The sequence below is a fragment of the Oncorhynchus kisutch genome, linkage group LG27, assembly GCF_002021735.2.
Source record: "Oncorhynchus kisutch isolate 150728-3 linkage group LG27, Okis_V2, whole genome shotgun sequence".
Classification (NCBI taxonomy): domain Eukaryota; kingdom Metazoa; phylum Chordata; class Actinopteri; order Salmoniformes; family Salmonidae; genus Oncorhynchus; species Oncorhynchus kisutch.
In genome coordinates, this window is record NC_034200.2 from 18,674,264 (window position 1) to 18,695,558 (window position 21,295).

The window sequence follows — 21,295 nt, forward strand, 5'->3', positions numbered from 1 at the left end:
GGGAGAAACTTTGTATCGGGGCAGGGGGAAAAGAGTAAGAAGCTTCGGGTATAGTCGCATTAGAATGGGTGGGAGATGAGGAAATGTTGGACGGGCAAGGAGTCATGGCTGAGTCAAATAGGAATCCTGACTTAATGAAGTGGTGATTAAAGAGATCAACCATGTGCTTCTTGTCAGTAACAGCCACATCATTAACATTAAGGGACATGGGCAGCTGTGAGGAGGAGGGTTTATTCTCCAGGTCTTTAACCGTATTCCAGAACTTCTTGGGGTTAGACCCACAGAGAAAGAACTGCTCCTTAAAGTAACTAACTTTGGCCTTCCAGATAGCCTGAGTGCACATATTTCTCGTTTGCCTGAACAAGTGCCAGTCAGCCTGAGTATGCGTGTGCCGAGCCTTTCGCCAAATGCAATTCTTGAGGTGGTGTAACTCTGCAAGATCACGGTCGAACCAGGGGGTGAACCTGTTTTTAATTCTCATTTTCTTTATGGGGGCGTGTTTGTTCACAATACCACTGAAAATATCAAAAAGAAGGTCCAAGCGTCTTCAACAGAGGGGATCAAGCTGATTCTATACCATTTTACAGAGGCCAGTTCATGAAGGAAGGCTGTGGTTCCTGAGTTAATTAAGCAATTAACATTCAATCATGTTTAGGGTCATGTATCAAAATGCTGGGCAGGCCATTACTTTGGCCATTATTGTGGCTAGCATGGATAAACCCCCATAGAATGACAAGGCCCCCATTCACAGGGCACAAGTGGTCACTGAATGGTTTGATGAGCATGACAATTACGTAAACCATATGCCATGGCAGTCTCAGTCACCAGATCTCAACCCAAATGAACACTTATATTCTGGAGCGGAGCCTGAGACAGCGTTTTCCACCACCATCAACAGAACACCAAATGATAGAACTTCTTATGGAAGAATGGTGTTGCATCCCTCCAAACACTTGTAGAATCTATGCCAAGGTGTTGAAGCTGTTCTGGCCCGTGTTGGCCCGACATCCTGTTAAGACACTTAATGCTGGTGTTTCCTTTATTTTGGCAGTTACCTGTGTATCGTCAAATCAAATGTTATTTGTCCCATGCGCCGAATACAACAGGCGTAGACCTTACAGTGAAATGCTTACGTACAAGCCCTTAACCAACAGTGCAGTTTTAAAAATACCAAAAATACCCCCCAAAAACGAAAATAAATAAAAGTGACAAATAATTAAAGAGCAGCAGTAAAATAAAAATAGCGAGGCTATATACAGCGTCAATGTGTGGGGGCAATTGAGGTAATATGTACATGTAGGTAGAGTTATTAAAGTGACTATGCATAGATAATAAACAGAGAGTAGCAGCAGCGTAAAATAGGGTGTGGGGTGCAAATAGTCTGAGTAGCCATTTGATTAGTTGCTCAGGATTCTTATGGCTTGGGAGTAGAAGCTGTTTAGAAGCCTTTTGGGCCTAGACTTGACGCGCCGGTACTGCTTGCCATGTGGTAGCAGAGAGAACAGTCTATGACTAGGGTGGCTGGAGTCTTTGACAATTTTTAGGGCCTTCCTCTGACACCGTCTGGTATAGAGGTCCTGCATGGCAGGAAGCTTGGCCCCAGTGATGTACTGGGCCGTACGCACTACCCTCTGTAGTGCCTTGCGGTCGGAGGCCGAGCAGTTGCCATACCAGGCAGTGATGCAACCAGTCAGGATGCTCTCGATGGTGCACCTATAGAACCTTTTGGGGGATCTGAGGACCCATGCCAAATATTTTCAGGCTCCTGAAGGGGAATAGGTTTTGTCGTGCCCTCTTCACGACTGTCTTGGTGTGCTTGGACCATGTTAGTTTGTTGGTGATGTGGACAACCTGCCCAATCTTGAGAATGGGTGCATACTCGGTCCTCATTTTCTTGTAGTCCACAATCATCTCCTTTGTCTTGATCACGTTGAGGGAGAGGTTGTTGTCCTGGCACGACACGGCCAGGTCTCTGACCTCCTCCCTTTTGGCTGTCTCGTCATTGTCGTTGATCAGGCCTACCACTTTTGTGTCATCTCCAAACTTAATGATGGTGTTGGAGTCGTGCCTGGCCATGCAATCATGAGTGAACAGGGAGTACAGGAGGGGACTGAGCACGCACACCTGTGAGGACCCCGTGTTGAGGATCAGCGTGGCGGATGTGTTGTTACCTACCCTTACCACCTGGGGGCGGCCCGTCAGGAAGTCCAGGATCTAGTTGCAGAGGGAGGTGTTTAGTCCCAGGGACCTTAGCTTAGTAATGAGCTTTGAGAGCACTATGGTGTTGAACGCTGAGCTGTAGTCAATGAATAGCATTCTCACATAGGTGTTCCTTTTGTCCAGGTGTGAAAAGAAAAACAGTCCTGTAGCTTAGCATCTGCTTCATCAGACCACTTTCTTATTGACCGAGTCACTTGTGCTTCCTGCTTTAGTTTTTGCTTGTAAGCAGGAATCAGGAGGATAGAAATATGGTCAGATTTGCCAAATGGAGGGCGAGGGAGAGCTTTGTGTGGAGTAAAGGTGATCTAGAGTGTTTTTCACTCTGGTTGCACATTTAACATGCTGGTAGAGATTAGGTAGAACGGATTTGAGTTTCCCTGCATTAAAGTCCCCGGCCACTAGGAGCGACGCCTCTGGGTGAGCATTTTCCTGTTTGCTTATGGCGGTATACAGCTCATTGAGCGCGGTTTTAGTGCCGGCATCGGTCTGTGGTGGTATGTAGACAGCTACGAAAAATACAGTTGAAAAATCTCTTGGTAAATAGTGTGGTCTACAGCTTATCATGAGATACTCCACCTCAGGTGAGCAAAATCTCGAGACTTCCTTCGATTTTATGCACCAGCTGTTGTTCACAAATATACATAGACCGCCACCCCTTGTCTCAGCAGAGGCTGCTGTTTTATCCTGCCGAAAAAGCTTAAAACCCACCAGTTTTTTGTTATTCATGTCGTCATTCAGGCACGACTTGGTGAAACGTAAGATATTACAGTTTTTAATGTCCCGTTGGAAGGATATTGTCATAATGCAAAACATGTTTTTCAGTATGTCATTGTCCTCAGCAGGCATCTCTACAGTAGCAGTGTACAGTAGTTGTTTTCTTATCATTAAATATTCTCTCTATCTCAAAAAAATGGTCTTAGTTATTTTGTTATTTCCACCCCAACTTAATGTGGATTTCTGACTGATCGACAGATAGCTCACCTCTTTTTTTTGTCACTTTATATAACTAGGCTATCAGTTCGCTTCTGTGTGTAATATCGATGCTATCCAAGGACTCAGACGTTGTCCCTTGTTCCTGGGCCTGTGCAGCTGACGCTAGGGGATTTTCTGGGTAATGAGTGTGTGTCTGAAAAGTCCTCAGTCATCTGTTTCCCAGCAGGCAGCAGGTTGATGGATGACACCAGAGACGCTACACACGCCGAGCGACCTTGTCGCCGCAGACTCAAGGTTGCCATCTTGTCACCTATTGTGTCTGGATTGGACAGGATAGTATAGGGCTGCGTCTGTTTAGGTAAACAGAACTAGATAGATACAGGCAGGATTTCCTGCTTGATCAATAAACAAGTGTAGCACAATATTCAATGAGAGATTCTCCCCTATAGGCTTTGCTATGGTTTCTGTTTTTCTACACTATTTTTTCTTCTCTGCCCCCTTCTTTTAGTAAGAGTTTTGTCTTAGATTAATTAGCTTTGGGGGTAAACAGCCAGATCCTCCATAGAGAAGACACTGTAAGAGCTGAGAGGTGTAGTGTGTCTGAGTGTGTCTGCAGTGTACTAAGCAGTATGTTTATGGTGTGGTGGTGTAGACCCACAGCATTGGGACACGCTTGGTTTAGCGGCTGCTGCTCTGAAGCCACAATACATAGGCACTTTAATTAATGTCTGACCCTTAACCCACATTCCTCCTCCTCCTCCTCCTCTTATCCCGCCTTCTCTCATCCCTCCTTTTCTGTGGTCGTAATGAGGAGAGGAGAACTCCCAAGCTGGCCATAATTAGCCAGTGAGCCAAACAACAGAGATAACTTGCCTAATAATTTATCTGTTTTGGCAAAGGCCTTGCTGCCTGGTGGTGTTTTAATCAACTGTCTGTCTGAGAGGGTGGAGACTAGAGGCCAGCCAAGCATACAAGGCTACCCCTTACCTCCCACACACAAGGCAAGTGTAGGCAAATTATCCATTCACAATAACGAACAGGAGAAGCCCAGGATACCCAGGACTGGAGTGGAATTTTGAAGTTTCCTGTTCCCCTCTTGGGGAGAGTAGAGTTAAATTCAGTCTAGAGGGACATTCTCTAAGAGACAATGCTGAAGCTCTGTATCATGAGAAAAGCAAATCAGAGGTCAAGAAAAGACAGCCCTGCTGGTGGGAAAAGTCAATCTCAGGTCGTCAAGCTTATATTGTAGCATCAGGAGATGTGGCATGCTACAGGGGTAACCATGACACTGTGGCTACATGCTGCCGCCCATGCCTGTGGCAGCCAGTGATCCTCTCTTCCCCTCATTTTGTTTCTCTGCTTTTTCCCAGAGAGTGCTGCTGTGGGTCTCTAAGGGATTTGTTACGTGACACTGTGAATGTTGTCATAAATATAAAGCATAAAAAGATTTACTGGGCCTGATAGAAGGTTGGGCCGGATTTTTGTTTGATTCTTGGCACCCGTGTGTGTTGATCAACAAAGCACTCTAGGTGAACTTCAGCGCTGAAAGACTGTATGTTTATTTTATTTATTTTATTTTACCTTTATTTAACCAGGTAGGCAAGTTGAGAACAAGTTCTCATTTACAATTGCGACCTGGCCAAGATAAAGCAAAGCAGTTCGACAGATAAAACGACACAGAGTTACACATGGAGTAAAAACAAACATACAGTCAATAATGCAGTATAAACAAGTCTATATACAATGTGAGGTGAGAAGGGAGGTAAAGGCAAAAAAGGCCATGATGGCAAAGTAAATACAATATAGCAAGTAAAATACTGGAATGGTAGTTTTGCAATGGAAGAATGTGCAAAGTAGAAATAAAAAATAATGGGGTGCAAAGGAGCAAAATAAATAAATAAATTAAAATTAAATACAGTTGGGAAAGAGGTAGTTGTTTGGGCTAAATTATAGGTGGGCTATGTACAGGTGCAGTAATCTGTGAGCTGCTCTGACAGTTGGTGCTTAAAGCTAGTGAGGGAGATAAGTGTTTCCAGTTTCAGAGATTTTTGTAGTTCGTTCCAGTCATTGGCAGCAGAGAACTGGAAGGAGAGGCGGCCAAAGAAAGAATTGGTTTTGGGGGTGACTAGAGAGATATACCTGCTGGAGCGTGTGCTACAGGTGGGAGATGCTATGGTGACCAGCGAGCTGAGATAAGGGGGGACTTTACCTAGCAGGGTCTTGTAGATGACATGGAGCCAGTGGGTTTGGCGACGAGTATGAAGCGAGGGCCAGCCAACGAGAGCGTACAGGTCGCAATGGTGGGTAGTATATGGGGCTTTGGTGATAAAACGGATTGCACTGTGATAGACTGCATCCAATTTGTTGAGTAGGGTATTGGAGGCTATTTTGTAAATGACATCGCCAAAGTCGAGGATTGGTAGGATGGTCAGTTTTACAAGGGTATGTTTGGCAGCATGAGTGAAGGATGCTTTGTTGCGAAATAGGAAGCCAATTCTAGATTTAACTTTGGATTGGAGATGTTTGATATGGGTCTGGAAGGAGAGTTTACAGTCTAACCAGACACCTAAGTATTTGTAGTTGTCCACGTATTCTAAGTCAGAGCCGTCCAGAGTAGTGATGTTGGACAGGCGGGTAGGTGCAGGTAGCGATCGGTTGAAGAGCATGCATTTAGTTTTACTTGTATTTAAGAGCAATTGGAGGCCACGGAAGGAGAGTTGTATGGCATTGAAGCTTGCCTGGAGGGTTGTTAACACAGTGTCCAAAGAAGGGCCGGAAGTATACAGAATGGTGTCGTCTGCGTAGAGGTGGATCAGGGACTCACCAGCAGCAAGAGCGACCTCATTGATGTATACAGAGAAGAGAGTCGGTCCAAGAATTGAACCCTGTGGCACCCCCATAGAGACTGCCAGAGGTCCGGACAGCAGACCCTCCGATTTGACACACTGAACTCTATCAGAGAAGTAGTTGGTGAACCAGGCGAGGCAATCATTTGAGAAACCAAGGCTGTCGAGTCTGCCGATGAGGATATGGTGATTGACAGAGTCGAAAGCCTTGGCCAGATCAATGAATACGGCTGCACAGTAATGTTTCTTATCGATGGCAGTTAAGATATCGTTTAGGACCTTGAGCGTGGCTGAGGTGCACCCATGACCAGCTCTGAAACCGGATTGCATAGCAGAGAAGGTATGGTGAGATTCGAAATGGTCGGTAATCTGTTTGTTGACTTGGCTTTCGAAGACCTTAGAAAGGCACGGTAGGATAGATATAGGTCTGTAGCAGTTTGGGTCAAGAGTGTCCCCCCCTTTGAAGAGGGGGATGACCGCAGCTGCTTTCCAATCTTTGGGAATCTCAGACGACACGAAAGAGAGGTTGAACAGGCTAGTAATAGGGGTGGCAACAATTTCGGCAGATAATTTTAGGAAGAAAGGGTCCAGATTGTCTAGCCCGGCTGATTTGTAGGGGTCCAGATTTTGCAGCTCTTTCAGAACATCAGCTGAATGGATTTGGGAGAAGGAGAAATGGGGAAGGCTTGGGCGAGTTGCTGTTGGGGGTGCAGTGCTGTTGTCCGGGGTAGGAGTAGCCAGGTGGAAAGCATGGCCAGCCGTAGAAAAATGCTTATTGAAATTCTCAATTATGGTGGATTTATCAGTGGTGACAGTGTTTCCTATCTTCAGTGCAGTGGGCAGCTGGGAGGAGGTGTTCTTATTCTCCATGGACTTTACAGTGTCCCAGAACTTTTTTGAGTTAGTGTTGCAGGAAGCAAATTTCTGCTTGAAAAAGCTAGCCTTGGCTTTTCTAACTGCCTGTGTATAATGATTTCTAGCTTCCCTGAACAGCTGCATATCACGGGGGCTGTTCGATGCTAATGCAGAACGCCATAGGATGTTTTTGTGTTGGTTAAGGGCAGTCAGGTCTGGGGAGAACCAAGGGCTATATCTGTTCCTGGTTCTAAATTTCTTAAATGGGGCATGTTTATTTAAGATGGTTAGGAAGGCATTTAAAAAAAATATCCAGGCATCCTCTACTGACGGGATGAGATCAATATCCTTCCAGGATACCCCGGCCAGGTCGATTAGAAAGGCCTGCTCGCAGAAGTGTTTCAGGGAGCGTTTTACAGTGATGAGTGGAGGTCGTTTGACCGCTGACCCATTACGGATGCAGGCAATGAGGCAGTGATCGCTGAGATCTTGGTTGAAGACAGCAGAGGTGTATTTAGAGGGGAAGTTGGTTAGGATGATATCTATGAGGGTGCCCGTGTTTAAGGTTTTGGGGAGGTACCTGGTAGGTTCATTGATTATTTGTGTGAGATTGAGGGCATCAAGTTTAGATTGTAGGATGGCTGGGGTGTTAAGCATGTTCCAGTTTAGGTCGCCTAGCAGCACGAACTCTGAAGATAGATGGGGGGCAATCAGTTCACATATGGTGTCCAGAGCACAGCTGGGGGCAGAGGGTGGTCTATAGCAGGCGGCAACGGTGAGAGACTTGTTTTTAGAGAGGTGGATTTTTAAAAGTAGAAGTTCGAATTGTTTGGGTACAGACCTGGATAGTAGGACAGAACTCTGCAGGCTATCTTTGCAGTAGATTGCAACACCGCCCCCTTTGGCAGTTCTATCTTGTCTGAAAATGTTGTAGTTTGGAATTAAAATGTCTGAGTTTTTGGTGGTCTTCCTAAGCCAGGATTCAGACACAGCTAGAACATCCGGGTTGGCAGAGTGTGCTAAAGCAGTGAATAGAACAAACTTAGGGAGGAGGCTTCTAATGTTAACATGCATGAAACCAAGGCTATTACGGTTACAGAAGTCGTCAAAAGAGAGCGCCTGGGGAATAGGAGTGGAGCTAGGCACTGCAGGGCCTGGATTCACCTCTACATCGCCAGAGGAACATAGGAGGAGTAGAATAAGGGTACGGCTAAAAGCTATGAGAATTGGTCGTCTAGAACGTCTGGAACATAGAGTAAAAGGAGGTTTCTGGGGGCGATAAAATAGCATCAAGGTATAATGTACAGACAAATGTATGGTAGGATGTGAATACAGTGGAGGTAAACCTAGGTATTGAGTGATGAAGAGCGAGATATTGTCTCTAGAAACATCGTTGAAACCAGGAGATGTCATTGCATGTGTGGGTGGTGGAACTAATAGGTTGGATAAGGTATAGTGAGCAGGACTAGAGGCTCTACAGTGAAATAAGCCAATAAACACTAACCAGAACAGAAATGGACAAGACATATTGACATTAAGGAGAGGCATGCTTAGTCGAGTGATCAAAAGGGTCCGGTGAGTGGAGAGGTTGGTTGGTGATTTAGACAGCTAGCCAGGGCATCGGTAGCAAGCTAGCATAGGATGGAGGTCTGTTGTTAGCCACCTCCTGCGCTCCGTCAGTAGATTAGTGGGGTTCCGTGTGGTAGAGGGGATCAATCCAAATCACACAACAACAACAAAAACAAAAACAATAGATATAGTTATAGAGGCCCAAGAAGAAAACATAACAACAATAATAAAAAAATAATAATAATAAAAAAAATAAAATAAAAAAAAATAAATAAAAAAAATGTCCGATTGTCTATTCAGATAGCAGCCGGTAAGACAGCTAACGGTTAGCAGGCCGCAGATGGGCGTTCAGGCAACGTCGCGACGGAGGAGCCAGCCGAATAACCCCTTCGGGTAGATAACGTCGGCAGTCCAGCTGTGAAGGCCCGGTGGGGCTCCGCGAAGGCAGCAAAACGGGTCCGGATAGGCGACTGCAGCCCAGGTGCGATTGATGGAACTCAGGAGTGATTGACGGAGCTTGCTAGCTCCGGAACAATTGATGTTTGCTCCGGAATCGACGAAGGCCGATAGTCACACGGATAGCAGCTAGCTAGCTGTGAGATCCGGGCATGAATGTCCAGAGAGCAGTCGAAATCCAGGGACATGGAGAGAAAAATTGGTCCGGTATGCTCCGCTCCGAGCCGCGCTGCGCCGTACAGAACTGGCGATAGACTTTCGAGCCAAAGGATAGCCGATGACCACAAACCGTGGTTAGCTGAACACCAACGACTTACCAGTAAAGGAGCCAACTAGCTTCTGAACTAGCTTCTGGATTAGCTTCTGGCTAGTTTCAGGCTAGCTTCTTGGAGTTTCTGGCTAGCTTCTTGGAGGATTACAGATCTGAGGTAAATAATACTTTTTTATAAATATACATTGGTGAGGCGGGTTGCAGGAGAGTGTTTTGAAGATGAGTTGATGGAAAATAAAAATAAAATGTATGTGAAAAAGTTGTAAATATATATATATACAGGACACGACAAGACGAGGACAAAAGACGTCTGAACTGCTATGCCACCTTGGAGATAATGTATGTATGTAACATTGGACTGATTCCCCAGTCCCTCACCTCCTTAACCTAGCAGATGGTCTTGGTGAAGGGCAAACTACTTGTCATGTTTTTGTTCTTGCATGGATAGGAGAATGATATTTCACTATCTGAGTGTAAGCTAAAGGCCCTTTCCCTGTCTCCTCTGACCTTTCACACACACACACAGAGACAGAGAGACAGAGAGAGACAGAGAGAGACAGAGAGAGAGAGAGAGAGAGAGAGAGAGAGAGAGACTGACCTCTAGTTGTTGTTTTTCAACAGTAGTCACATGTTGTCTGTAATGGTGAGAAACTAACTGGTGTCTGGGAGCTGACCGAGAGAATTAGAGCATGATGTACCACGCCACAGTCTCATGATGTCCACCTGACTGACCCATCAACTCCATTACCCATCAACCCCTGGTGCTCCCTGTCTCAGGTTATTACACAAAGTACCATTCTGGGGTTTTCTAAACGGAGTGTCTAGTCAGTTGTTGCATTTGAATGATCCATTGTTCGGAACCTCACATGTTATATAATGTATTGCTGCTATAGATGCACATTTCCTTTTTGCAAGTGTGTCTAGCTGTCCATAATACTATCATGCCATGGTCAGGAAGGTATCATGCAACGGCTAGTAGTGGCAACCGGTGGCAACCAGTCTGTGTTGTCGCAGCAAACAGTTTTTCCTGTGGTGGGAAAAGAAGGGCAACAGGCAGCCGATGTTTTTAGCAGAGGAGCTGTACTACAGTCCTCACAGTAGGACGTCCGACTGAGGCACCCGTACACTAAATCACACCTGTGCTGAGAAGGATGGAAGGGTGTGTGTGTTGGTGGGTGAAGGGTATAAAGCGGCAGCAGTTTCGCGGGCGCTGGTCTGTGCATATTTGTAATCAACAGCTGGTGCACGAAATCATAGGAAGTCTCTAGGTTTTGCTCGCCTGAAGTAGAGCATCTTATGATAAACTGCAGACCACACTATTTGCCAAGAGCGTTTTCATACTTTTTGTGTCTGTTTATTTACCACCACAGACGGATGCTGGCACTAAGACCGCACTGAGTCATCTGTATAAGGAAATAGGCAAACAGGAAACCACTCACCCAGAGGTGGTGCTCCTAGTGGCCGGAGACTTTAATGCAGGGAAACTTAAATCAGTTCTACCAAATTTCTATCAACATGTTAAATGTGCAACCAGAGGGAAAACAATTCTAGATCACATGTACTCTACACACAGAGACACGTACAAAGCTCTCCCTCGCCCTCCATTTGGTAAATCTGACCACAATTCTATCCTCCTGATTCCTGCTTACAATCAAAAATTAAAGCAGGAAGCACCAGTGACTCGGTCTATAAAAAAGTGGTCAGATGAAGCAGATGCTAAACTACAGGACTGTTTTGCTAGCACAGCCTGGAATATGTTCAGGGATTCCTCCGATGGCATTGAGGAGTACACCACATCAGTCACTGGCTTTATCAATAAGTGCACCGAGGATGTCGTCCCCACAGTAACTGTAAGTACATACCCCAACCAGAAATCATGGATTACAGGCAACATTCGCACTGAGCTAAAGGGTAGAGCTGCCACTTTCAAGGTGCGGGACTCTAACCCAGAAGCTTATAAAAAATCCTGCTATGCCCTTCGACGAACCATCAAACAGGCACAGCGTCAATACAGGGCTAAGATTGAATCGTACTCCACCGACTCCGACGCTTGTCAGATGTGGCAGGTCTTGCAAACTATTACAGACTACAAGGGAAGCACAGCCACAAGCTGCCCAGTGACATGAGCCTACCAGACGAGCTAAATCAGAGGGAGTTACCTCAATCACCCCGACTGGCCGGTGCCTGTATGTAGCCTCGCTACTGTTATAGCCTCGCTACTGTTATAGTCTCGCTACTGTTATAGTCTCGCTACTGTTATAGCCTCGCTACTGTTATAGTATCGCTACTGTTATAGTCTCGCTACTGTTATAGCCTCGCTACTGTTATAGCCTCGCTACTGTTATAGTCTCGCTACTGTTATAGTCTCGCTACTGTTATAGCCTCGCTACTGTTATAGTATCGCTACTGTTATAGTCTCGCTACTGTTATAGCCTCGCTACTGTTATAGCCTCGCTACTGTTATAGTCTCGCTACTGTTATAGCCTCGCTACTGTTATAGCCTCGCTACTGTTATAGCCTCGCTACTGTTATAGCCTCGCTACTGTTATAGTCTCGCTACTGTTATAGCCTCGCTACTGTTATAGCCTCGCTACTGTTATAGCCTCGCTACTGTTATAGCCTCGCTACTGTTATAGCCTCGCTACTGTTATAGCCTCGCTACTGTTATAGCCTCGCTACTGTTATAGCCTCGCTACTGTTATAGCCTCGCTACTGTTATAGCCTCGCTACTGTTATAGTCTCGCTACTGTTATAGTCTCGCTACTGTTATAGTCTCGCTACTGTTATAGTCTCGCTACTGTTATAGTCTCGCTACTGTTATAGTCTCGCTACTGTTGTAGTCTCGCTACTGTTATAGCCTCGCTACTGTTATAGCCTCGCTACTGTTATAGCCTCGCTACTGTTATAGTCTCGCTACTGTTATAGCCTCGCTACTGTTATAGTCTCGCTACTGTTATAGCCTCGCTACTGTTATAGTCTCGCTACTGTTATAGCCTCGCTACTGTTATAGTCTCGCTACTGTTATAGCCTCGCTACTGTTATAGTCTCGCTACTGTTATAGCCTCGCTACTGTTATAGCCTCGCTACTGTTATAGTCTCGCTACTGTTATAGTCTCGCTACTGTTATAGCCTCGCTACTGTTATAGTCTCGCTACTGTTATAGTCTCGCTACTGTTATAGTCTCGCTACTGTTATAGTCTCGCTACTGTTATAGCCTCGCTACTGTTATAGTCTCGCTACTGTTATAGTCTCGCTACTGTTATAGCCTCGCTACTGTTATAGTCTCGCTACTGTTATAGTCTCGCTACTGTTATAGCCTCGCTACTGTTATAGTCTCGCTACTGTTATTTTCTCTCTTTTTTTACTGTTGTTTTTATTTCTTTACTCTTGTTCACCTAATCTCTTGTTCACCTAATCTCTTGTTCACCTAATCTCTTGTTCACCTAATCTCTTGTTCACCTAATATCCTTTTTTTTTACCTCAAATTTGCGCTGTTGGTTAGAGCCTGTAAGTAAGCATTTCACTGTAAGGTCTACTACACCTGTTGTGTTCGGAGAACTTGACAAATAAACTTTGATTTGATTTGATCAATGAGGGTAGGGGCCTTTTCAATTAGCTCCTTTGTCATTTTGTGCTAATTTCAGCAACAACAAAGAAACAAACAATGGCAACAACAGGAGAAATGTCTGTTGGTTTAGTGAATAGTGTCTGACTAGGAACGGTTGTGTGTTTTGATAACAGAGCACCTAAAGTGAAGAAACTGCTGATCTGATCCTGACTCTCAATGGCCCCTGGCCTCAGGAATGTGACAGGAAAGGAAAGGGGGAGAGAAGAGGGAGTCAGGAAATACTTTTGTCTTCCGTAGCCATTTGAAATAGACTGCCTTTTTTAGTCATCCTGTGAGGCTTGGTTTGCTGTAAATATTCTCTTACACTCTCTAACAGTGTGACACTATTCATAGAAGATGACCCAGTTTATCTTTCTATTTGATCAAGGGCAATTTTGAAACAAACATATATTTGTCTGGCTCTACAAATAGTAAATAACATGATGTGTGTAGGTAAATGGAGCCTTGATCTAATCAAGACAGACTGAAAAGAATTTGGCCCTCAGGGGACTAATAATGTAGAATTGAAGTTAACACTTGAATTCACCCATAATCAGGTTATCTGCCATGCTACAGTAGTGCTCCACTATTGAGGTGATGGGTGTGCGTTTTGTACCTATAATCCACTGTATCTCAAATGAATTGTTTATATGATTATCAATGTTAAAGCAGTCTAGGGTTAGTGCTACTGCTGTAACGACAATGTATTACCGGTCTAGGTTTAGGGACTTAATATAGGGCAGGGGCATAAACAACATGGCCCCCCTTCAGCTCTGAAGAAAACACTACAATATCATGTGTACTGCACCCCCCAACCCTCAGACCCCTCCTATATCCAATGGTGCACTCCTTCTTGGGTTGACCAGTTTGATACAGGTTCATCAACACCAACCATTTATGGGGTCTTCAAGGGGGATCTCTATACTCTAACTTCCCATCTAGCTGTTCTCACTATCAGGGCCTGAAGGCTTCTAAATGGTATTGATTTCCTCATACAGCACATGGGCCATAAATACATTAAGCCAGGGTGAATATCCTACTGTACACGATACGGACATATGGGATCGTTTATTTTAACAGGCTGTATTCATTGAAATTATGAAGAAGCAGTTGCACCAGTAACAGGCTGTTGTAGGACCATGAAGCATCTACGGAGCATCACAGCTGTTATGCAGTGTTTTCCATTAATGACTGACCATGTACAGTATACTGTAGCTTGCATCAAGACATCAATAGGACGCAGTGTATGTTTTCATGTGGAGTGTTTGTCTTGGGTTGTGTCCATGAGTACTCTAGGGTGTGTGTGTGTGTGTGTGCGTTCATTTGTGTGTGTGTGTTGTGTTTATGAGGGGCCCTCAGAGTTTTGCCGGGGGTGAGCATGAGGGGTGTTACGGGTGTGAGGGGAGCTGGTTTGAAATGGATCTGGCTTCCTGCATGTAATAACACTGGAGTTGGATGGCATCCAAGGGGGTTTGAGATATGCAGGCCCTTCCAAAGGAGACCCCCCAGCTAGCTTTGAACACAAGAATACACACACAGCTTGTATTAACTCTGTCTCTCTCTCTGTCTCTCTCTCTTAGGAGGCTTTTGTTGAGCTCTATGACAGACAGAGGGACTCGGTGTTCTGTTCGTGGCCGTCCATCAAGACCGTCTTCGGCCTGGCTGCACTGGGGGCCGCAAGCCTTACCATCGGAGCATACCTTACACAGAAGTGAAGGAGTTCTCCTTTTCTCTCCCTCTCTTTTTGTCCTCCCTCCCTCTTGCTACTTTCTCTTTTCAAAGGCAGCCCTGCCCCCTCCGAGACGATCCTGAATCCCCAACCTGCATGTCTTCAAAGCCTCTCTCTCTCTCTTTCTCTCCCTGTTCTCGAAAAAACTCCCTCTTTCTTAACCCTCATTTTATAAAACAAAGGCCCAAATCAAACAACAGCAGGAAACAGAGTCACTGCCCAGACAGAAGAAAACATGTCATGAAACAGTCACTGCCCACAGAGAAGAAAACATGTAATGAAACAGAGTCACTGCCCACAGAGAAGAAAACATGTCATGAAACAGAGTCACTGCCCACAGAGAAGAAAACATGTCATGAAACAGAGTCACTGCCCACAGAGAAGAAAACATGTCATGAAACAGTCACTGCCCACAGAGAAGAAAACATGTAATGAAACAGAGTCACTGCCCACAGAGAAGAAAACATGTAATGAAACAGTCACTGCCCACAGAGAAGAAAACATGTAATGAAACAGTCACTGCCCACAGAGAAGAAAACATGTCATGAAACAGTCACTGCCCACAGAGAAGAAAACATGTCATGAAACAGAGTCACTGCCCACAGAGAAGAAAACATGTAATGAAACAGAGTCACTGCCCACAGAGAAGAAAACATGTCATGAAACAGTCACTGCCCACAGAGAAGAAAACATGTAATGAAACAGTCACTGCCCACAGAGAAGAAAACATGTCATGAAACAGTCACTGCCCACAGAGAAGAAAACATGTCATGAAACAGAGTCACTGCCCACAGAGAAGAAAACATGTCATGAAACAGAGTCACTGCCCACAGAGAAGAAAACATGTCATGAAACAGTCACTGCCCACAGAGAAGAAAACATGTCATGAAACAGAGTCACTGCCCACAGAGAAGAAAACATGTAATGAAACAGTCACTGCCCACAGAGAAGAAAACATGTCATGAAACAGAGTCACTGCCCACAGAGAAGAAAACATGTAATGAAACAGTCACTGCCCACAGAGAAGAAAACATGTCATGAAAGCCGTGCCGTTTAACTGTAATCACAGAATGTTTGGAGAGACAACTGAGGGCTTGACAAGAGAGGAGAGGAGGGGCGGGTTGGCATGTGTCCTTTTTGTTCGGCCTGCTTCAGTACTAGTTGTAGCATGAAACCTTTGTGTGCTCGTGTAGATTTGTGTAGCATGTGTCGGTGTGGCAAAAGAAAGCAGATATTGCACCTGAGGCCTCCCTTGAAGGATTTACTAATAGGAGTGCAAGGACATTGATGATTCAACCGCTTGCACCAAGGTGATGGCCCCGACCCCGGTTGTTAGGGCGAGGAGCTCTTTTGAACTGTGTGCCCCTTTCAACCCACCTTCAAAGGACTTCCTCCACACAACAGCAGCTCTGAATGTATAATGGAAGGAGTTCGCCACTAACCAGAACGGTGTGTCTGTCCACCCACCGCTTCTACAGTGCAATATACCAGGAGCATCACTCGACTCTGAACACACAGCATCGTTATAAATACATGTATAGATACAAGGTCTCATCAGAACGCCATCTAGGTGCCACAGATGCAGCTTGCCCTGCAGAGATCTGAAAGAGAGCTGTTGGACTGTGCAGTGGAGCCTCTTTCTTTGCATTTGACCCATATGAAATGTAATAAGAGAGGATAGAGGGAGGCATGGTAGAGAGGATAGAGGGAGGCATGGTAGAGAGGATAGAGGGAGGCATGGTAGAGAGGATAGAGGGAGGCATGGTAGAGAGGATAGAGGGAGGCATGGTAGAGAGGATAGAGGGAGGCATGGTAGAGAGGATAGAGGGAGGCATGGTAGAGAGGATAGAGGGAGGCATGGTAGAGAGGATAGAGGGAGGCATTGTAGAGAGGATAGAGGGAGGCATTGTAGAGAGGATAGAGGGAGGCATTGTAGAGAGGATAGAGGGAGGCATTGTAGAGAGGATAGAGGGAGGCATGGTAGAGAGGATAGAGGGAGGCATGGTAGAGAGGATAGAGGGAGGCATTGTAGAGAGGATAGAGGGAGGCATTGTAGAGAGGATAGAGGGAGGCATTGTAGAGAGGATAGAGGGAGGCATTGTAGAGAGGATAGAGGGAGGCATTGTAGAGAGGATAGAGGGAGGCATGGTAGAGAGGATAGAGGGAGGCATGGTAGAGAGGATAGAGGGAGGCATGGTAGAGAGGATAGAGGGAGGCATGGTAGAGAGGATAGAGGGAGGCATGGTAGAGAGGATAGAGGGAGGCATGGTAGAGAGGATAGAGGGAGGCATTGTAGAGAGGTTGGAGGGAGGCATGATAGAGAGGATAGAGGGAGGCATGGTAGAGAGGATAGAGGGAGGCATGGTAGAGAGGATAGAGGGAGGCATTGTAGAGAGGATAGAGGGAGGCATTGTAGAGAGGATAGAGGGAGGCATTGTAGAGAGGATAGAGGGAGGCATGGTAGAGAGGATAGAGGGAGGCATGGTAGAGAGGATAGAGGGAGGCATGGTAGAGAGGATAGAGGGAGGCATTGTAGAGAGGATAGAGGGAGGCATTGTAGAGAGGATAGAGGGAGGCATTGTAGAGAGGATAGAGGGAGGCATGGTAGAGAGGATAGAGGGAGGCATTGTAGAGAGGATAGAGGGAGGCATTGTAGAGAGGATAGAGGGAGGCATGGTAGAGAGGATAGAGGGAGGCATGGTAGAGAGGATAGAGGGAGGCATTGTAGAGAGGATAGAGGTAGGCATTGTAGAGGATAGAGGGAGGCATTGAAGGAGTGAAAAGCAGGTTAGTTAGAGCTTTTGGCAGCCCAAACCCCTGTTTTATCAATCAAATCAATCAATCAAATGTATTTATAAAGCCCTTTTTACATCAGCCGATGTCACAAAGTGCTCTACAGAAACCCAGCCTAAAACCCCAAACAGCAAGCAATGCAGATGTAGAAGCACAGTGGCTAGGAAAAACTCCCTAGAAAGGCAGAAACCTAGAGAGGAACCAGGCTATGAGGGGTGGCCAGTCCTCTTCTGGCTGTACCAGGTGGAGATTATAACAGAACATGGCCAAGATGTTCAAATGTGCATAGATGACCAGCATGGTCAGATAATAATAATAATCAGATGTTACTGACAGAAAGTGAAAAAATATTATCCCACCTAGCTGGGTTTCTGGCTTAGTCGAGATCAGAGAGGGAGAGAGGGAGAGAGGGATAGAGGGAGAGAGAGAGAGGTAAATAGAGAGAAAGAAAGAGAACGTGTGAGAAATAAAAAAGAGGGAGCAAGAGAAGAGAGAATGTCAATGTGGATACAGAGAAAGAGAACAAGGAGTTTTAGGAACATACAATGCTTGGGGACAAACATAAGAGAGACAGTGAGCCTCCCTCTCCAGACCTAGACACTCTCAGTCTCATCTGCAGGAAGAACTGACTCTCCCAGAAAGGCATGGATCAGTTTGGCCTCACGTCACTCACTCACTGTGTCAGCATTTTGGATGTCTCTGACTGCCTCTCGTTGTAGTACTCTTTATCTTTCTCTCTATCTCTCTTGGTTTCTCTCTCCCCCTCTTGCCTGTACAGTATGTCTGAGCAGAACTCATGGCCTCACCCAAGCCAAGCCACTGCTGTAAGGGGACTGAACCAAACCGCCAATTCTCCTAGAACATGTGTCCTCCAGCTGCTACTGTTGCTGGGCTCTTAGGGGACAAAGAGACCCTCCTCACAGGCCACGTTAATGGTTGATTCCACATTTAGGACGACCATGTTGGAGACATAGTAAATCCCAGTGTGCACCTCTCACAGTATCTCGAACCGTATCAAACTCTCACAGCAAGAAGAATCCCTGTTGGACTCTGTACTGTGTTGGAGTGAAGTGGTGTCCATTGTATTCCCAGTAAACTGAGATATTTGAGCACCCTTTGCGAGGTTGGCACCGGCTGGCACAGAGCGCAACATCTCTTCAGAGTAAACAATCATTTCCAACAATGTTTTATGTGTTTGTCTAGCGTTCCGGAAAAGCTTAGGGTTCTATTCAAACTGTGTCGCTGAAGCGCTACAGATGGCGTGACAGAAACGTGAAGGTCATTTCTGATTGAGCCGACATATACAATGTTTACCGTGGATGCAGTCTCCTCCAACGAGAGAACATTACCTTTACATTTCAGTTGGGCTTTCGCGCTGAACTCTGGAGATCTGGATTGAATATAGCCCTTACTATCCATATGTACTCTCTTGCTCTCTCTTTCACACACACACACACACACACACACACACACACACACACACACACACACACACACACACACACACACACACACACACACACACACACACACACACACAGTATGTTTATGTAGATAAGTGTAAAGAGCATGTTGTTGAACCATCTAAATTCCGTGTAGACTGTCATGTGTAGACTGTCATGTGTAGACTGTCACTTTTTTCAAAAACAAATCTCATTCTTCTTTAATGTCTTCTTACATCAATGCAAAAAAAAATGAATCTGAAGTTTTCCCAGAATGAATATTCACTATGTATACCCATATCTACTGTATATCAGAATAGGACAAATGATACATATGCCAACTTCTGATTTGTATTTATTGAGAGGTACCAGAACACAGATATTTAAATCATAGATGGGACAACAAGTTAAGATCATGGAGACACTCAAGTGTCTAGAGAAATGGTATCTTTAGTTTTATTAATGGAACAATACACTATTTGGGGCTGCTATTGTATCGAACGTAACATTGAATAGTGACTTTCTGCGTAAGACGTGTTAATTTTGGCTTATCGCTGCTATACTGTATAGTCCTGATTTAACTTAACTCACAGCTTCAAACTGCCACACAGATACAGTATCGTTATAGAAAGCTGTAAACCAAAGTTAACCTGTAAGTAACATTGTGTTCATAGGATGTGAAGATGTAGCATGAAGAGATAAACACAGGCCAATTCACTTTCACTCCTTTGAAAGAGTGTCAGAGTCAGATTTTGCAGGATTTCTGTGGAAGGGTTGTTGTAAAGATGCGTCCCAAACGGCAGCCTATCCCCTTTATAGTGCATTACTTTTGACTCGGGCCTGTGGGGCTCCAGTAAATAGTAGTGCCCCATGTAGGAAATAGGATATAATTTGGGGCACAGTAAATATTAGCCTGCTTGGTGTTGTTCATAATGTTTCAGTACATACTGTGGCACCCAACTGTATATATGGTCACCCGTGCTTTAATGATATGTATGTATGGTGATAGTTAACATAGTTATGAATTCCTTCTCAAGTGTATGTAGTGGCAGAAAACAGTCTCCACATCTTGTGCTTTTTACCTGCTAGATTATATCATCTTAACCACAGGCACTATTATTTTTCTATAATAACATTAGTTGTGAATCCCCCCCCCCCTACTCGTGATAAACCCTCAATGGATATGCACATAGACACATATAAAAACATTGTTTTCAGTACTGTAGTCTTGTCCAGACCTTTTAGATAATTAGTCATTAACCTGTTCATAATTCAAAGATGTGTGATGGTTTTCTCAGATCCCCTACTGTAATGCTGTTTAAATGATTGTAGCCTACATGACACCATGGTTGTAGCATTGTAAATAGAATCCTCAGCCTGTGGCACTTAAAAAGGTGAAAGGAAAAGCGTTACCATTGTTTACTGCTAAGTATGTATTCACAATAAGCTAGCTGGGATCATGTTGTTCCCAATAAACCACATATTTCCTGCAGTCTGAGATGTGTGTTTTCTGCATGTGGTCGGGTATTGTTTTGGCTTGTGATAGACATACAGTACACTGAGTGTATAAAACATTAGGGACACCTGCTCTTTCCATGACTGACCAAGTTTCAAGTTTTAATGTCCAATGCACAAGTGCAGTGAAATGCCTTTCTTGCCAGCTCTAACCCCAACAATGCTGTAATCAATAACAATGGAATACTACAAATAACAAGGTAGGATAAAAACACTCAAGATGTAAAAACAAGAGCACAACGTAAATAAGCATACTATGTACAAGGTCAGTACCAGAACCATATGTACAATGTGTAAGGATACTGTATCGATAGAGGTAGATATGTATAAGGTTAAGGTAACTAGGCCACAGGATACATGATAAACAGAGTAGCAGCAGCGTATATGATGATTGTATGTGAGTGGGTGTGTGTAGAGTCAGTATAAATGTATGTGCATATTATGTGTGTGAGTTAATGATAGAGTGTTTGTAGGTGTGTTGGAGTATCAGTGTGGAGTAAAATACAAAGGTCAACTGAGGTGAATCCAGGTGAAAGCTATGATCCCTTATTGATGTCCCCTGTTAAATCCACTTCAATCAGTGTAGATGGAGGGGAGGAGACAGGTTAAATAAGGATTTTTAAGCCTTGAGACCTGGATTGTGTATGTGTGCCATTCAGAGGGTGAATGAACAAGACTAAATATTTAAGTACCTTTGAACGGGTTGTGGTAGTAGGTGCCAGACGCACCGGTTTGAGTGTGTCAAGAACTGCAACACTACTGGGTTTTTAATGCTCAACAGTTTTCCATGCGTATCAAGAATGGTCCACCACTCAAAGGACGTCCAGCCAACATGACACAACTGTGGGAAGTATTGCAGTCAACATGGGCCAGCATCCCTGTGGAACGCTTTCAACACAGTGTAGTCCATGCTCCGATGAATTGAGGCTGTTCTGAGGGCAAAAGGGAATGCAGCTCAATATTAGGACGGTGTTTCTAACATTCTGAATAAAATTTAAAACACAGTCAAAGATGGACTTCTATTAAATTACGTGACTAACTCTGTGACTAACATTTTTT

At 44.8% G+C, this 21,295-nt stretch overlaps 1 protein-coding gene across 1 annotated transcript in view; it reads left to right on the top strand.

Annotated features, from left to right (window-relative positions):
• LOC109872384 (apoptosis regulator Bcl-2-like) overlaps positions 1 to 20,213 on the top strand; it is a 61,906-nt gene extending 41,693 nt beyond the window's left edge. Inside the window, exon 2 of the mRNA XM_020463592.2 lies at positions 14,338 to 20,213. Within this exon, the coding sequence (XP_020319181.1) occupies positions 14,338 to 14,472 (135 nt within the window). The 3' untranslated portion in view covers positions 14,473 to 20,213. The remainder of the gene's footprint in view (positions 1 to 14,337) is intronic.
• The last annotated feature ends 1,082 nt before the right edge of the window (positions 20,214 to 21,295 follow it).